Below are 19,515 nucleotides of genomic sequence, written 5' to 3' on the forward strand. Positions count from 1 at the left end.
TGTTTTTGTTGCGACTTATCCAGGATGGGTTTTGTTTGAATTTTGTTAAAACTTAGCTTAGATAACATGAACAATATATTTGCTCGTACTCGTATGTAGGTAATTAATATATTTAAATTGTAATATTAGTGATGTGTTTTCGTTCGATTTTATTATAATTAAATAACTAATTAAATAACATAACATTAGTCAATTAAAACTAAAAACGCAGTCAATTTATATATTTGGAATTTCATTTAGCATACGCATAAAACACACATAATTACTCCGGTTTATTTGTGGCTGTTTTATATTGAAACACTTAAGAACAATGCTACAAATTCATATTGCTGTATGTGTTTTTCTTTCTTTTCTAAAACATGCGCAAAAAAGTCTTATTTTCTTTTGCTAAGATACAGATTTTGCTTGCACCTACGTCGTTTAAATGGCTCGTCGGATTGTATTCCTAATAGATCTACTACTCAATCAGCTGATATACTTAGTTGTACGAGTATATGTTGCTTAGGCTGGGTCGATTTTTAGAAGTAGAAAATGAATAATCTGTTCTATACTTTTCTTAGTAAAAAGGTGTCAAACTTTACTTTTTATTTAAACCAGTTCTACCAGAAAGTACTACCCTTTTCTGCTGGCTGTCGAATGCTCATTTCGGGGATTTCCGACCCAACCGATGTATAGATAGACACAGCTAGACATTACAGATTTGCTTTAAAGTGCTTTCGGTATTTTAGTACGTTTGCTTCTGGCTAATCGACCCATCGCTTTACTTTCGTGTTGTTTTGTATAGGATATGCAACTAAATTCACGTCTCTCATTTCGCCTGCACTCTTGTCAGCAGAGGAGAATCCCTCTGGATTCTCCCCCTTGTCTGGACTTAATACTTTTCCTGGCTTCACGTGGGAAATCCTCCCGCTTATGACATGGCGTTGTAGGATGGTTGCTCGTGTTGCTTGGGGCAGCGGCCGTGTTTGTCCATGTAGAGTCCAAACTCACAGGTGGGCGGCTTGCAGCGACCTTGCTGTATGCACCTGTGGTTGGGGGTAAGCAGAAGGTCAGGATGGGGATGGGTAAGTGCGGGGACTCCACTCACTTGCGATCGTTCATGGCAAAGTGCTCGTTGCCCCGCTTCAGCCAGTCGCAGTCGTAGTTCCCGGAGCTGCAGTCGCACCTGCACTGCCCGTCGTCCTGCAGGATCTTCTCGAAGCTCTTCGGACAGGTGCAACTCAGTATGGTGGCCCGCACCGCCGTGGTCGACTGCCCGTAGTGGGCCATGGCCGTCTCCTCGTTGTAGCTCGATCGCTCGATGCAGTGGCACTCCGTGTGGTTCACAAAGGTCCGCTTCTCGATGACGCTCCGATGCTTGCTGCTCTTCACCTGCGGGAAATGGAAATGGAAATGCGAAAACGGATAAGTCCTTCGGTCCAGCAAGCTTAATTATAACGACCAACTATTTGCACACGGGCTGCATAATTGACCCCCAACTCCATGACGCCATGTGGCATCGTATGTAGCATATATGTCTTCCAACTGGCAGCGGGGAGTTGGCAGTCTCCTAAGCTGGCTGCTCATCAAACTTGTTGTCATTGTTGCCTTGTCTAGTTGTCGGTCGGTTATTGCTATAGCTCTTGTAACTCTTAAATGAGTTGTCGGTTGTCTGCGCAGTGGCTTATGTGATTGTGAATCGCGGTAAGGGGATTTTTCGGCTTCATAACTAAAGTGCTCTTCCGACAGATCTTATGCACAGATGGACAGGCTAACGCCTTCTATTTAACTATATTTGGCAAGGGTTTCGACCTAGCTGTTCTAAAAACGTAAGTGGCTGGCAGTTAGCTAGTCCCCCTCTAATTTGGCCGCACGCCTCTGTCCAAAAGGCATTAGCAGACCGCAAAACTTCCACAGCTGCTGGGGCCTGGAATTGAATTGGTCTCGTGTCGTCACTTTGGAGGCTGCCCTGTGGTCCACTTTCCACTCCACCCATTCCAGTGCGCCCGAGCCCGCTCAAAGTTGTGGGTCTGGCTGCATGACAAGTGCAAAATGATGAAATGCGTATGAATTGCATAAATTAAGTTGGATTTGCTTAATTAAAATAACAAGTTGGCCATTAATCAAGCCTGGCCACTCATCCAGCGCATAGATCTTGGTTCGCAAGGAGCAGCATATGGAAAAGGGGGTGTGGGGAGGGGGTAAAAGGCAGGGAAAATGTCTGGAAAATGTGCCAAAAAAAAGGTCTGCAGAAAATGGGGAGTGCTGTGAAGCATTTGAATTTTGATTGGACGCATCAGGGCAGAAACAACTAACAATCCCAATAAGTTGACAAAGCATAAAAAGGGAAAATTCACTGGTTCGTTTCAGGTATTTATGAAAATGCTTCAAATTGAGTTTTTAGTTGCGTTCACTGCGGTTCGTGTTGTGTGGCTTTTACGGTTTGTGGTGCGGTTTTGGCTAATAGAAATGCAACTCAACCTGCAGCGGATTGAAAAACTTTTCCGCCCCTTGCAGCCCCAAAAGTTGTTGCTTGTTTTTGTAGTCAGAGCGGCACAAAATTGCTTGAGAAGAGGGCGCTTTTCCTCACAAAAAGCAACAATAATTGCCGGAAACGGAAGTGCCAAGTGCTGGTGTTGTTACTTTACTGTGCCCAAACCACGATTGTTCAAAAATTGCACTAAAGTGCTTCTCCTGTTTCTTCTGCTTAGCAAATATGCAAATCTCAGCCTACACACGGCTACAAACCGAAAAGTCCCTTTTTAGCACTAGTTTTTAGCTTTTACCTAAAATTGAATATACACAATTTTTATGAACTTGCAGTGCTAGAATATAGTTTTTGAAATATTTTATTTTTTTCGGGCTTTATTGAAATTGGCTTAAATAATTTCGAGTGCATTGTGATGCATAACAATATTGTTGATGGGGTAGTGCACTTTTCAAGATGGCCTCTCTAATTGAGGTTGGGTCTTTATGCAGGAAAATGCATTCGAAACCACCTCCTTTTCCCTTGAGAGTGTGCGTGAGTGTCCGTTGGTGTGCGTGTGTGTGACCCGAGCAATTAGTCAGTTATTGCTCGGTTTGCCAGGGATTTTCCGAGTGGTGGGCGGCTTGGGGTGGTTGCGATTAAGCCAGCTCAGTGTCGTGTAAGCATAAAATGTTTTTCCTAAATTCATGCATTTTCCAGAGGCTTCCTGCGCTGTGGCTTGGACACGATACAATGGAAAAGGACGAGAACTTAATTGAGGCGAAAAGGAGGCCGGGCTGAGTATTTACTGAGACCTAGGCTTGCCTACTTTTGGGGAGGAATTCCAAATCATTGTTATATATATTGACCTGGATTACTTGTTCCACAGTGTGCTTGAATTTATGAGTTCCAGTTAGATTAGCCCAAATCTAAGTGGAAGCTCAAATTTTTCTACTAAGAGCTACAAATTTGTGTCTTAAGTGCTTTTAAGGTTTGTTTTCTGCCAATGGCCTGGTTCAAAGTTCACGCGCGTGCCACCTAAAGAAGATGCATTTATTTTTCTAGCTAACTGCAAGCTTGGCATCCAAATCCATGACTCTATAAACTTTGGGAAATGAGTAAATAGTTCATGTAGCTGCACCAAGCCTTGGCATTCCCCATTTCAGCTTCACTTCCTCCCAACATGTTGGTTCCACATAAATCCGAAGAATGCAGAACTTGCAACTGTCATCAACTGCTGCTAAAGTTTCAGCAACCAGGAAGACATCGGAAGGGGATTTAGATGGTAAACAGAAGGGCATTTCGGAAGAATACAGGACTTAGAGGATCTTGGGATTGTACAGACACACAGTGCATGCCCTCTAAGCAAAGTTGAAGTATTTGAAAGCTCAACTCCTAGCGGCAAATAGTTGAAATGACTAAGGTAATTAGTTATTTATTCAAGACGACTATATCGATCATAGTGGGTATGCGAGTTCGAACCATTCCTCATCCTTTGCTTGGCGCCCATCACCCACATCAACGTGGCTTAGAGGAGCTTTTCCTAACTGCAGTGCGGGATGCTGGCGCTTGGCGCTTGGCTCTTGCACCTGTTTCCACCTGTTTACGTGCTCGCAATTTGCATTTTCCCCGCCCTTCCCGCAGCTCCCTCTGTGTGCACACGTGGATGTCTCGTGGTGGGGCACGGGCATTTCAGCGTGGCGAAATTGCATTACGCAGTTCGAAAACTGGCAGAGGCAGTGTCATGAAAGGAGTCCTTTCTCTTTCTCCGCCCCTGCGTGGCTTTCATGCCTTTCCGAAATCCACCTTATCGCCCGTTACCAGGCTTTCAACTCATCCCAAGCTTATTATGCACACGCCTTGAGCTGGCCACATTTTGTGGCAAATTAATTAAATCACCGCAGCTCACTTCGACTGCATATAAACTTGCAGATGCCTAGGCACAGTGAGAAAACAATGCGATTTACTTGAATTGCCGTCCCAAGTATAAAAGTAATTGGATGGCATATGCTCTTCTATTGTTTAACATTTCTATTAATGAAGAGCTTATACTGATGAAATCCTAATTGTTATATATCTCTAAAGTTCATGGTGCGTCCTTGTATCTATCAAAAATGTGGAGATAAGCAATCATTAAATTCTTTGGATCATTTGTTAAATGATGCATATAAGGTCGTAGTTCTTACTTTATTGACCTGAGAACTGGATGCACATGAATTGTGCTGAAGTATGAACAGAATAGTATTGCAAATGGCCATGTAGGTGGAAATTTCTTCGTATGGAGGACATAGATGACGGGTGCAAGTGGATGAGGAGTTGGCCATTTGCCTGACAGCCAATTGACTTTTACTTCGGCTTCGGTTTGCTAAACAAGCAAAACTTTTGCCGGGTGTGTGCTGGATTTTATTAGTGCTGCTCGTGGGCGTTGGCTTTCACGTTTAGGAGGCCTTTGATTTCTGCCTTGGCTTTTCTAGCCCCACGTGCCCCACTCCCCTTGTCCCCTTGCCTCCTGCTCCGCTCCTGCCAGCCCCGCGCCACCGCGCTCCTCTGGACTTGGGTGAAAGTGGGGGGCATTGAACCCGAAAAAGAGAATCCAGGAGGCGCAGAAAGGAGAGGAGACTGCCTCATAAATCTCACAGCGCTTACAACATGTGCCGCAGTTTGTTATGGTGTGCTCGGTCGGCAGAGGGGGCGGCTGGGCAGGCCAATGCCCTTTGAAGACTGCCCCGGCATCCTGCTCCCCCTCCCGGAAACCCTGCTCGAAATGCAAAAATTTGCGCAACATAAATTATGTTTTGTTAAAATGTTTACGCTTTTTATCGCGCTGCTGTTGTTGGTTGCATCCTCAGCCTGGTTATCGCTCCTTGGCGCTCCTACACGGCCACCCTTTCGAACCTCTTGCTGCACAGAGCGAAATTGGTGGCACTTCAGGATGCTGTTTATATTCCCCAGTAATAAAGCAGCACAGCATATCCCTCTTTAAAGAGGGCAACTTAATTTGAAGTTTATTCTAAATGGAAAATGATGATTTAGTTTGCCATATTTTCTGCCAGTGCAGCACCTCCTCTTCAGCACTGCAGCTGTGTGTGTCTGCGTGTGTTTGCCTGCCACTTGACACCTCTCAATGACAAACCGCTGAGTTGCTCCCTCCTGGCAAGTTCTCCTGCAGCTTCCTCAGCTTCCTCAGCTGCAGACTGTCCTGCTTCTTCATCCTGTGGGGCTTCTTTGCTTCTTTAGTGCCTGATATTTTTTTGTACCGTATATGTGTTTTTAAGCTTTAGTGCTGCCAACAGCTTGGGCAACATAGCTTCAGCTTCAGTTTCCTGGCTAGAAATATTTTTTGTGTCCCCTATGAAGGATGCAGACCAAGGAAGAAAGGAACGGAAAATGGTCTGAAAATGGCAGGAGCGGGGGCAAGAAGCCCACAATGATGGCCACTAGAGCTCCCTGGGGCCATACACTTTGCTGCCGCCTGATTCCACCGAGCTTGTCATGGAGTTTGCTCATGCCAAAGAGGAACAAGTTTATTTTGGGGGCTTCCTCGAAACTATTTGCATATTTAAACTGACTTTAAGCCGGCTGGCTTACTGCATCCTCAATTTAGAAAAACACAAGGGTTAGGCGTTCTGTTCTGTTTTTTAAAACGATTTGTTGACGAATCTTCAGCCCTAACACATATTTAGCTTCCGCACAACCTTAATCTGTTGAATGTATGGCATTTTACATTTGAGAATCACAACATATTTTGAAGTCTTATCTCGACGCTCGACCACTACCATTAATTTTAAATACCCCTCCTCCTAAAGTTATCTAGCTGGCGTATCCCATAGGTTTTTGCTCGGGTGCCGAAAATGTTAAATTGCCCTACGATAATTTGTGTGGTCTTGCTCGCCAGTTTAATTGGATAATTAAGTGGGGCGAGTTGGCTTGACTCCTTTTCCGCCCCCTTTTCATAGGATGATGCCTCATGTGGGGGCGTGTTTGTCTTGTTCTTAAGCATTTTGCGGCCATGTATGCCCCAGACTTTGGGCTGTCTTCTGGCTCAGGGTGTGTGAGCATACTCGTAGATAAATCTTGCAAGTGGCAACTTTTTGCGGCAAGCGCAGCATAAATATTTGAAAATTAAAAGCCATCCTCGGAGGACGGAGTTGCTGCCTTGAATGCCCCTAATAAAAAGTTGCCACCGCAGGAGTAAAATTTATGAAATTTATGTTAAGAAGGGGAGAGTCAGCCACTTACCAAAGCGCATATAATGGAAAACTAAGCAAATGCAAAGGAAACTTACGCTAAGATCCCTGGAAAAGCATAGGAATTTTCCTTGCCACTTGAAACATTTTTGGACTGACAACGAAATATTTTTCCTCGTGTTATTCAATAAGTTGAGTAAATTGTACGTGTATTCGATGAGCCAAGAGATACTGCAGGCAATTTTCAAGTAATCCCTGATGCTTAGGCCCCGCATACGTGTATGTAGTTAACCCATTTAAATCAAACGAATCCACAACTCGTTTCCGTTAATTAGCAACCAGCCATCACATTGCCAACAATCCAATCTGTAGCGCATTAAAATTAAGCAAAAGTGGGTTTCCTCCCCCAGAGCAAAGCACAAATGCTTAATTACATTCTCGATTTCAACATGTATTGAAAGCTCGTTACGTAACAAAAAGACAGCCAGAACAATGACGGCAGCATCGAGCAACAATAATCATATCATGAGGCATAAATCACCAAACAAATTGAATTATCATGGCGTCATTAAAAAGTCATTTCAGCCGAAAGAGCGCGCTGCAAAAAGACGTACTTACTGCGATCAAAAATGAAATGAAAATAAAGGTGGAACGATATGATTATGTTGCAATATGGCGCCCTCAGGCATGACCTACGCCCACAAAAACAATAATGAAAACAACAACAACAGCCGCGTCGATTGCCACCGGAAAGAGACGGAGCCATGTGGAAGGAGAGAGACAGAGCATCGGTACTTAAAGTCATAAAACGCGAGCAAAGCGCACACGTTCGCTTTCAAAAACCTGAAGCCCAAATACAATGAATGCGTTCGCGTCAGAATGAAAATGGCTTTTCATTAATTATTGTTGTTGCTTTTGCTGCACCCAAGCGCAACGTTTCAATGAAAATGATTTCTTTAAAGACTCAAGGGCGCGGCCCTTTAAAGGGCGGCAGTAAAAACAAACGTAATAACGAAAAATGGTTCAATTATGCCTTACGCAGTGCTTCAGGTTTCAAATCCGATTTCCGGACTGGAACTACGATCGCTTCTAGCTGATAAAAACCCATCAAATAGCATCTGTACTCACGAAGAAATGCAGCTCAACGTTGTGGGTGCTCTTGGCGGCACATATTTGGCTTCTGCTGGGGCAGCAACCACTGTCCTCGCTGCAGCGGTGCAGAATGGTGCAGTGGGGTGTGTAGATCTTGGAGGGATCCTGCTGGACGAGCTGGCAGCGTTTCTGGGGGACTCGGCAGGTGGCCTCCTTCAGCACCTGGTTCATGTGGGCGTGGGCCAGGGCTGTGCGGAATTGAGACAGATTTAGTTGAGTAGCATGCAGTAGGGGCAGTGCCACAGGGCTAGCTTACCTCTCTCACTCTTCTGCTTCTGGGCATGGAGGCGTCTCGCTTTGATCACCGCTTCGGGGGTTCCCATATGCTCCTCCTTCCTCTGGCCGACCTTCCCCGCAACGTAATTGCGTGCGTAAATGTTCTCCACGTCCTGGAAGGGAAAACAGGGTTCATTTTGGGCTCATTTTAGTTATGCTAATTGATGGTTTTGTTTTGTGCTCGTTTTCATATCCCTTTTGCCACTCCCCCCTTGGTTTGCCACCATATCAACAGCCACATTACGCATACGCCACCGTTGCCATAAAAGTCACTCACATTAATAAAGCCCCCATTCGGGCCGTGTGATGACAATTTGTCACCATTTTTATTGTCCGTAGAATGCAGAAAGAGGAAGGGAGCGGAGGGGAGGGGAAGGCAAACACAGATTGAGGCAACATGCCGGTGTAACATTAACGAGAAGTTGGTACCCAACAATATGTTGGCCCACCTGAAGTTCATAAACTAAGAATTCATGTGCACGCAGACGGCACGAAAGCAGCAGCAGTTACATGAATGAAACGGAAGGTAAGCGCGTTTAAAGGGCACAGATGGATACCCTTACCCAAGCTTATTCCGCATAAGGAAAAATTAAACATGCCACTAGATATCTAACATGCCCAGAGGCAATCAATAATAGCATACTTTAGCAAGTAACTGAGTTGGTCTAACCTCCAGTGTCAGCTGCAAACTGAGCCACCAAATCGCTGTACCTTGACCCATAAGGGCAGAACAATGGGCACATGAAACAAATTGGCATTCAGGGCAATAAATACGACTGCGAGAACAATAGAGAAGAAATTGTCGGACATGGACTTATAGCAAAGCCCGGGAAAAAGGAAATCAACCTGGTCCATGGCCAAAAGCAGAACCAGCTCCAAAAAACCAGGCCCAGTCAACCACGAATTGGAAGCGAGACCGAATGAAGTAAAAATGTTGACCAATGCGCACAATTGGCAATTTGTGAAGTTAAGCGAAATTAATGAGCTGACTGCGGCCACAGCTCTTGCACACACAAAAAAAATATATAGTAAATATACAAAGATATATAGGCAGTGCCGGTAGGAGCGAAAAATCGTAAATTGCGCGAATGTGGGTGGGCCAAATGGCTAAATAAAAGGCCAACGCTCTGGAGTTGGGCGGCCTGTTCATTAGTCACACATTGAGCATACATACATGTATGTATATAAGTAAGTACTATGTATGTGCGGTACAAGGTGCTCAAGAGCAATTGGCATAAATCTTCGTCTTTGGCATTTGTGCGTTGTATTGTGTCCAGGCCCATTCTCATTTTCATTTGAGGGCTAGCATTTCTGGTCCATTTGCTTTTGGCCGAAAACAATGGCTCTTTGATGTTGGTCAATGATATTTAGCGCCTTAACCTTGAGGCTTATGAACGCTTCCCCCATTGTTGTTGTTTTCCGATGGCCCAAGATGAGCCACAGGGGCACAAGGGGCACGAGGGGCACGATGGGGGAGCCGCAAAAGCCGCTCAAGAATGCGGCGATAATGCCCATGTCTATGAACACTTGGCCTTTGCTTAACCGCCAAGAAGATTGGATTCGCATCTGCCCATTGGGCAGCAATAAACCGTAATGCAGCTTGATGGAAATGCTGCGGGAAAATTCCTGCGATAAGGCTGGGATCAGCCTTATGAAAATTGCAGATTTGGGGTAACGCACCGTGTACATAGGTTACCTATTTTCAGAGAGTTATGTTCAAGTATTTTACAGGATATCTTTATATAATATGCATATACAAATGTGTATATAACTTAAGAAAATTAGAATGCCATTCGAATTAAGACAACGAAACATAAGCACTTGGAAAATATTCAGAAACAGCATCCCAAGTGCACTTGCACAAGCACTAAACACCCGACCAGCGCGTGAAATTTCATCTCATTTGGCAAATTGCTTTTGCAAAAATAATTTCGCTTGACCCGTTTGCTTCCGTGCTCTGCTCCTTCAAAGCCCGGCTCATTGCAATTAAATTTGTGTTTTTCCAGCTTCCATTTCGGACAGATTTTCCCGTTTTTCCATCCAACTGCTAACGACACTTCAGTCTGCGACGTTGGCTGAGAATTTATCACCTTTCGGGTCGCTTCTCGTTTGTCAACTTTATTCAATTTTGAAAACTGCACTGGCAGCGAGAAGAGATAGGGGAGAAAGGGGAGAGCCGTCAGCTGCCTTCACTTTCATCAAACTTCTGGCATTTGACGCCGTACTGGCTGCTTATTAAAAACTCAAACGCCCCTCGAGGAGAGCTTCTACGCTTTGGCCCACTCTTTTTGGCCCACTCCTCGTTTTTCCCGCCAGCAGACACTCGGCTGTCGAGTCAAGTGCTGAAATATTGCAGCCTCTGTGGGGGATCCGCCGATTCCCCGGCCATTCCTGTCTGGATTGCCCCATTCGCTCCTGTTTGTCATATTGCATTCCACAGTCGAGTGGCATTTTGACGGAAAGAGTGGAGGTGAAATGGGTGCACGGGAAAAATCGAAGGATCGAGGAAGCCTATGGATTTAACCATAAAACGTTATATTCAAGTCATACCTTTTGAAAACTAATGGTACGGACTTGACCGAATGAATGCTACCTAGATAAGAATATTAATATTTGTATCTTTTAAAAGATTATTATGTTGGAAATATACTTTTAATGCTTTTGTGTTTTCTCCCAAAGCCGTTTTGCTCTCATGCTTTAAATGCTTTGCCCGACTTAAAATTTCGCAACATTTATACAAATTTTTCCCAGTGCAATATCGTAAATTGGAGCAGAAGGAGCGCACTTGATATCATATCAAAGTTGAATGTTTTTATTTATTAGCTGCATGCGAAATTGATTCCGCGAATACAGGGAAATACAGGCGAAGAATTTGCCAGTTCCATATCAGCATTCCATATTCTAGTTTGAAGAGATTTGAAAATGGTTTGATTTGAATTTTTTCCGCATTTTGCGCTGCATACTTTCGGGGGTGTTCACGTCAAATTGCGCATACGCCTCGTGTGACGAGCGGAATTATTTTGAAATGTATTTGCATAGAAAAGGCAAATAAAAGTTGGCCAGATAAAACGCGATTCGAACCCCAAAGCGGAAAGAAAAGTTTTGCATTGAAAAGTTTTGATGGTGAAAAATGCACATACAGTGCGCATTCGGATAAGTGCTTGGGTTCACTTCGGTAATTGTTGTTTACTCATTGTACGAGTATGAATCATGCCGTCTCTTGCTATCGCGCATCAGCCGTCCCTTTCTGTGGATTGTTACCTGCATTTGGCTTGATGCGTTTTGTTGTATATAAATTGTATTTGTTGAACTTTATAATGGTTATGAAGTTGATGGTTTTACGAAGCAATTTGCAACAACTTCTGTCTGTCTGCCTCTCTCTCTTTCCTGTCATCCCCCTGTCTCTCTCGCTCTCTTGTTATTTTCTTGGAGCCAAGCTCTTCGCATACAACTTTTGCCAAGTTTTCTTTTGGGACTGGTCTCATAAATTTTTATTATGAATGCACATATTTTTCCCGGGTTCACTTGCAATCTCTCATTGTTCTTGTCTCTTTCCCGTCGGCTATACCCATCTCTTTCGAGCGGTGTGGAGTCTGTGCTGCGAATATGGGGCTCAGTTGGTGGCCGAGTTTGGTGCGGTTAATGTGCATTTGGCAGCTATTATGGCTTTCGACCATAAATATTGCCTTGGAAATGATAACTTGTGTGGCATAGTTTAAATGCCCGAAGAGCAATCGCATCAATTAAATTTCCTAGATACCATATTTGTTTAACCGTCATACCCGCCCTCTTCGAGCATTTATAATTTAATTAAATCATTTACGCTCCTTCGATGCCACACACATCCACGCAAAATTTCCTTTACACATGATTTTGACCTTATTTATGTTGAGCCTGGCTCAGCATTTACGCAAATTTCCCAGGTGCCTTATTTTTCATTCAACAGCAACAGCCATACTCGTAAAACCAAACAAGCCGAGCGTGCCTCGAAAAAGGCAGATTAAAGTCCTTTAAGGCCAACGGCGAATGAATTATAAATGATAAACCGACTGAACGGTGGCAACCTTTAACAGTTTCACCTCAGATCTTCGGGGGGCCCTGAATCGTTTGCCTGGCATATGACCCTTGAGGGGATATATACTTTACATATGTACATACATATGTACATTTACTCGGCTGCATATTCATTCACTGCCGTGGTCATTTCACTGTACTAATGCACTCATGCACAGGGGGCTCATCGAAATCTCTCCATATAGGGATTCGCGGAGAAGAAAAGTAGTTATTTTTACAATTATTGGAAGTCTCATGATTTCAAATGTGACATTTTTTAATTTTTTTGAATTTCACATCATAACAAAAAAAAAATACAAATAAATTAAAATTTTTCTACAACATCATAAAATCAGAAAAATTACAAAAGAATTAAAAGAAAATATAAATTTCTAAATTTGAATGCAGTTTTTTAGAGAATTGCGCCAGAAACATTTGGAGGTATGCCACTTCAAAATCCGATTAAGATAAGTTGAGTTATGGAGTTTAGAACTTCAGCCTTAGGACATTTAAACCATTTTGTTCGGCCAATCGATAGAAATTTTCAAGACTATTAAAGCAGGAGAAAAATATTACATTTACAAAAAATGTGGCCGGGGCAGTTTTGTGCGGCTTGTGGGCCTTAGAGTGGGCGTGGCAACATTTGAAAATAAACTTCTGCATGCCTAATTTCAATATTCTAACTTTAATAGTTCCTGAGAACTATACGGACAGACGGACACGGCCAGTTCGGCTCGGCTATTGATCCTGATCAAGAATATATATACTTTATATGGTCGGAAACGCTTCCTTCTGCCTGTTACGTACTTTTCAACGAATATAGTATACCCTTTTACTCTACGAGTAACGGGCATAATTACAAAAATTATAAACAGAAATGGTACAAAAAAGCTCCTTATAAAACAATATTATTAAATAAAAAATAGCGTGTAAACATTAAATTAAGTTTATTATCGCGAATTAAATTAGTTAAATGACTTTATTTCTTTTCCTTTCTTTCTCATATGTGAGGGCTGCGCTCTGCCTTGCGGCCATTAAGCATGTTAATGCTGACCACGCCCACACACATGAGCAGCATGAGCAGGGGCGGAAGGTCACTGGGTCGCAGGGGGAGGGGAGGGTTCGACGCGTCTCTTGTCCGCTGCAGTATCAGGAAGCAACAACGAGCTGGCCCCTTTGTGGAACATCGAAACCTGCATTACAATGAACCTGCTGGGCAGCCTGCCCCTGCCCCTGCCACGCCCCCCATCATCAAGGCACCCGCCCTCATTTGGCCCCTTGTTCAAATGAAGTTTGGCGCACCTTGCTGCCATTTGGCTGAAACCGAGCCACGGACAGGGCTGCACATGCTGACCTCACTCGTGCAACAATGGACACAGGTTGCCGCACCACGCCCACAATTTAATGCGGCCTTGTGGGCGGCAAAGAGCGATGGGATGAAGGCCTTCAGTGTGGAATGGGTTCAGTTGTGGACTTTCACTTACTCCGAATGTCTATCTGTATCTGTCCGTTTGACTGGCAGGAATGTTTGTTTTGGGGGTAGGCGCATTGGTAACAAAGGGGGTCGACGGAAAATCGTGGAAGGATATCTGAAGAGAAGCTGCACAGAAAAGGGCTAAATTACAGGCTTCTGACAGCTGTCAGTCGATGGGTTCATCGGAAATGAACGAGAGAAATGCCAGGAACGCAAACGCATGTCGCTTCATTAGCATTTATATGGAACTTCAAAAGGAGCCAATTAAAATTCAGCAAAAACATGGCTTTCAAAGTAAAGTGTTAGTATGAAAATGGCAACAATTGCTCAAATATGGAAATAAAAAAGGATTTGGGGCCAAGGAAAGTATGAATAGCGAAACGACCTTATTAGTAAGTTATTTTTTAATTCAAAGTGTAACTTTGTGAAATAAGTAACTGCGGCCTACTTGAGCAGACAGCACTTGAAACTCTCATTAATTAGCCGCTTTTTCAGTTGGCAAAAGAAAGCCTCAACAATCCGGGACAACATTAGCGCTCCTGGGAGCCGCAGAGCGCCTTAATACCCCTATTCTCCCCACAACTATTTTGCAATTCAAAGTTGCGAAAAACCACAGCGGGCGCCAAAAGTTTACTTTGCATGGAGATAAAACCACAGAAATACTTGCCAACAACTGCCTGCGATCTGCTCACCCCTCCCCCCTCCCCACGTCTCTCGGAAAATTTCGACCTGGACGTGTCCAAAGGGCTTGGGGCTTTTCCAGGACTCATGAGCGGAGCCGAGGGAAACTCACATGCAGCCAAAAAGTGTCAAATTTATGAACGGCTTGCTAAACAAATTTGAACCTGCTACGCCAAGGATGTACACGGGATGGGGTCCAGCCAGAAAAAGGACATGAAATCGGGGCCAAAGTTTAAAGCCGTCTACTGGGCGGGAAAACTGGGAGGAACCGCAGAAAGTTTCGGCCTGGTCAGCAGTGCCCGGAAAAACCGCAAACTGCGAGAGAAAGGAGTGCAGCCAAAAGCCGAAAATGAATTTTCAGTGTTGCCAACTTTCTGTGGGAATGGATGGCGTTCTGGGCGTTGGATGGCGAGTGGGCGTGGCCGAGTTACGCATATTATTTGTGCATCGCAACTGTGGAACTCGTAAACTGAATGCCGGCGCTAAACGGCGGCCATAAATTCATTTAGTAAGGCAACACTGGTCATAAATTTTCAGGCTATCGATTGCATCGTGAACGTCCAACGGCGAGGGGAGTGTAAAAATTGGTGGGGCCGGGAAAAGCTGCAGCAGGAAAATGCAAAAAACAAAAGGCTACAAAAGCAGCCAAAGCCAAAGGCCAAAGGCGATAAAATAGTTTATGCTTGCTGCTTATGTTTCTCGTGGGGAATATCTGCGCAAAGGAAAATTAAACTGTTAGTGCGGAAAAACATAGAACCGTAAATGGGAATTCCATCACACATTTACCCTAAATTTTGGCAACGGTATATATGTATAATATATAAATACTGTGTTTAATTTTTCCTCGTTTCTGTTTTCACAGCTTAATTTGACATGCTTTTAGTTGTTGCACTCAATAAATCACAGTTATGTTTTCACCGCCAATTGAGCAAATCCAAACTGAGTTTTTCAGACCGCGCCAAAAACACATGGCGAAAATTCATAAACAAAACCAGCTGCATAAAAAAGCACAAATTTAAGCGGAAACGGAAGTGGACTACCATTAAAAAGCAATAGTTGGCGAAGAAGGTGGCGCTGAAATTCATAGAAAAATCCGCGTTTATAATAAATGTGGCTGCAATTAAATGCCAGCGAAATTAAAAAGACCATTGAATGTGCGACAGTTGTCTTCAATTTAAATTGCGACTTCAGGTCCCAGACTCATTATGACCTTTTTTGGGTTGCTGGCAAAACTTAATATTAATGACTTGCTGGGAAATTAATTTCTTCACTTGACTTTCACTCGTCGTCGGAGGGGAAAAGGAGATGGCTTGGATGTTGCTCTGGTCTGGCGTCTCCAGTTTCCCGATTCCGATCCCATTTCCAAGTCCGTCTTTTTTGTTTTTTTCCTACACCCCAAGTGGGTCAACATTGATTTCCGTCAGTTGATGGCCGAAGAAGCTGTCCTGGCGATGGACGCAGCTCATAAATATTCCAAGCGGCACGCGCTGCCCGTCGAGCCACCTTCCCGCCCCCCGCCGTCCAAGCCCCCTGCTCCCCGCCCCCTGCCCCTCAAGACCCCCTTACCGCCTTAAAAAGTGGCAAAACGAGGCGACAAAGTTGCCCAGCATCGATATGTGGGATTGAAAGGGGCGGGGAAATGCTTGGGGACGGCTGCACAACTGAAGAATCTGCTGCACTGATTGAAAATAAATAAATTTGTTCAGTTGCTGGTCAAGACGGCCAGCGAAAAAACAAGGTCTTGAATAAGTTTACGCGGACCTGAAAGGATTGCAACGCAATCGTTCGCAGGAAATCATCTCAATGAGTGGCTCGACTTGCAACAGAAGTATCTGTATCAATGGAGTAATCTGAACGAAAAAGTGGGAGTTCCATGGCATTCAAAAAAGGGAGCCAAAATTTATGCGACTAGAAACGATTTAATGCCATATTTTAAGTGGTAAAACGTTGTACAGTAGCGAACAAGTAATAAATCTAAACTGACTGATAGATGCTTTTTATCGCTGGCAGCTCGTCAAGTGAGAAACTATGGTGACATTGAATATTTTGGGGGATTTCACCAACAGCTCCTAAAAACCCGAAGCAAGTGCTTCTTCTGTGTGTGTTCAGTAAATAACATTTAATTATGAGTAATTCCGCGAAAAAGATGTCCTTTTATGTGGGAACCTGTGCCGCGGCCACACAATTTTTGGTACTCTGCTTACTTTTTCACATCTTACGCATTTTCCTTGAATTCCCCATTTATGTCCGTGCATTCTCCCTCATTTTGAGCTTTTTGGAGCACTTGCGGCTTTTGGCCCGGAATAAATGGTATAAACATCGCCCACACTTCGACACTCTCGAAGATACTCAGTCGCAAGTGTTTCCTTGCATATTTAATACCATCTTGTGGAAGTTATCAACTTGCCTTTGAGACGTTGCAGTTTATTGATTTCGTTCGTGTTTTATTTAATTTCTTCCTCTTCCATCATTTTATCGGGCCATGACAGCCTTTTGGCTTGAATAAATGATGATGCTGTCGATGTTAAAGGGCTTAAAATTCACGACTGAGGGAGCATTAACATTTTGAAAGTTTCCCAAGAATTTTGCGGGCTCTTTGGGAATTTGAAATGGAAGGGGTACGCGTAAGCTACAGTCAAAGTCAAAGTCGATTGAGTTTGATTTTGTATTATGGGTTCATTGGCTTATCCTCTGAACTTTAAGTGAATTGTTTCTTCTTGACTTTCGTCTGCTTATTGCTTAGGATTCGATAATTTTCGGTTAAGTAATTTCATTACAACGAAAAACTTTCAATTGACAGCTGATAAGGGAATATTTATCCCTTTTTCTAGGTTTTCTCTCCCAAATATTGTCAACGGGTGTTGCAAGACCAAGCTCCTCCAGCAGCTTCTTATCAGAGGGATGTTGCGTCGAGTGGGAGATATGTTCGTATATCCACTGTTTATCGTGCATTAAACCCGGAGAACAAGTGCTCTGTATGTTTTCCCTATCTATTTCCCAGCACCAACACTTTGAACTCTGTCTGGGGTTTGCGGCGTGAAATTTTCTTTGAGTTTTCCCGGCGGGATTACTGGTGCTGGATGCTGTTACCCTTTCTTCCTGCTGTTCTGCTGTTCACAGATTTACAATTACATGCTCCTCGTTGAATGCATCTCGCTTTCCCCCCATTCCCTCTCCTCCCTGCCGCTCTCCCTTGTAGTTGCCGCTTTTCCCACTCTAATGGGGGCTAATGACCTGTGGTTGCGGAGTGGGCGGGGAAATTGTAGCTGGGGGCGGAACCCAGAACAGGTAGATTTGTGTGTACACTAATGTAATTAGTGAAGTGATGATGATACGTCTAATTCAATTGCGGCTATATCCTCGGCACATAGAAGTCGGGAGGTGATTAATATTAGGAGAGGAGGAATAGGTTTTTAATAAGCAACTTGGAAAAATCAGTTTTGGAAAAAAGCCCTTGCTAGCGAACTAACCCAATATTTACTGAACAAGCAAAATGATAAATCAAAGCCGCTTTATGGCTTTTTATTTATGTTTTCACTATTTTACAAATGCTCACCTCAGCTAAGTAAGAACTTATAGTAGAATGGTCGTAATGGAAATTGAAATAAAGCAATTAAAATTCCATGGTGCCAGCAATAAAATCTGCCATACGTCCATAAGCATTTAATAATTAATCTTTGTTGCGCAAATGTTTGCATTAAATTAAATTGGCATGCAAATGCATAATACTATAGAGGCAAATCTGAAAAATTGAATGCTTTTTGCGAATCGCAAATTCAATTTGATGTTTGGATGTTCGCCCGACATTTAAATATTTGTGTCGAATGTTTTCGCTGACATTTAATTATTTTCTTTGGCGCGCATTTGTTGCCGAACATATTTTAAGCGTATTTTATAATAGAACCCACAAAATCCGATAGTTTCGCGGGGCTTTGGTTTTTTGCTGGCCAAAACAAATAGCATTTACTGCTATCTATGCGTATTTAGGTTCACTGTGGTTTGTTGACGGGTCATTTGGGTCACTATTTGGGAAAAACAAAGCCATAGCAACACAAACATTGACCCACATTTCAATTTATTTTATTTGCTGCGGGTGTCGTTGTGGCACACTCGTGATTTGTGCGAGAAATACACAAATGAAAGTCATAAATTTGGGCGCAACATGCCAGGGGCTGCTCCCTTTTTCCTTTTTCCTGCCCTTTTTGCCCTTTCCCCGCCCACATTTTCCCATTTTCCAACTATTTCCACCAAATAGATGTGGGTCACAGGGTAAGTAATGTTAGCAATCGCAGGATATGGCCCAGACCCATAGACATTCGCCAGTCAAATCAGCGTCAAGTTCGCGAGCCAACGTTTCAATTAAACTAAGTTCGCGGCAATGATTCGGTCTATAAGACTGTCGGCAGACGGGAGCCAGACAAGTCACGTTTCTTTTCCAGCGCCAAGAGCTATATATGGAAATGAGTTGGTCGGGGCTACACGTATACCCTACATGGAAGCGGATTGATCGTGCATTTTCCACTGGCTTTGATTCGGCCTTAAAGTGCGGAAGTGTAGTGGAATATCTGGCGAACCAAGATGTTGGTAAAGAACTAAACTCACTTAGATATTACTGGCTTATTCAAAGGTTATCCACTAGCACTTTCCATAATAAAGCTTCTAATAACATGTTTCATTTTTAAAGCCTTCTGCAACATCGCATCCAACCTCGCTAGGGAACCTAGCATTGCTAAACTGAAAATTCCCTAGAGCATACACATTTTCAGCATAGATTTCTCAACCATTTTCCGATGATTTTGCATGGCAGTCGGCGGCAGTCAACGCCACTTTTTAATTGAATATTCAGTGCACAGACTTTACATCGGCATGGCGCATATCGAATTGATGGACAGGCCTCCGGTGGGTGCGCTACTCTCGATGACAGCCGTGGATTTGAGCGGTCGAGTGGGCACCGGGGAACTCACATACTCGCCGTAGAGATCCGTTCTCTATTCAGTGTGTAAATATTTGCGAAACGATTCCAGATGCAGCCGGAGATTTCGAGCTGGGGACTGGGAACGGGGAACTTGGAACCTTGTTGCTGATCGTTGCTGCTGATGGTTGACCAACAAATTGGTCACGATCGTTAAGCAAGACGCCTATTGTAATTGTTCGGAATCGGAATCGGAATCAGAATCGTTTGCAGGTCATCCACCCGGGGCTCACCAGATGCATTTACGACTCTATTTACATAGGCGATCGCCACG

General features: G+C 43.7%; 1 protein-coding gene across 3 annotated transcripts in view; it reads right to left on the reverse strand.

The window, feature by feature from the left end:
- Positions 1 to 813: 813 nt before the first annotated feature.
- Positions 814 to 19,515, reverse strand: part of LOC6542026 — a 57,716-nt gene continuing 39,014 nt past the window's right edge. For all 3 annotated transcript variants that reach the window (XM_015159376.2, XM_015159375.2, XM_001970089.3), the window contains 4 exons: positions 8,042 to 8,174; positions 7,762 to 7,973; positions 1,088 to 1,371; positions 814 to 1,025 (listed from right to left, as the gene is read on the reverse strand). In XM_015159376.2, coding sequence (XP_015014862.2) covers positions 911 to 1,025; positions 1,088 to 1,371; positions 7,762 to 7,973; positions 8,042 to 8,174 — 744 coding nt within the window. In that variant the 3' untranslated portion in view covers positions 814 to 910. The remainder of the gene's footprint in view (positions 1,026 to 1,087; positions 1,372 to 7,761; positions 7,974 to 8,041; positions 8,175 to 19,515) is intronic.

This window comes from Drosophila erecta, unplaced genomic scaffold (genome assembly GCF_003286155.1).
Source record: "Drosophila erecta strain 14021-0224.00,06,07 unplaced genomic scaffold, DereRS2 tig00000055-arrow-pilon, whole genome shotgun sequence".
NCBI lineage: Eukaryota > Metazoa > Arthropoda > Insecta > Diptera > Drosophilidae > Drosophila > Drosophila erecta.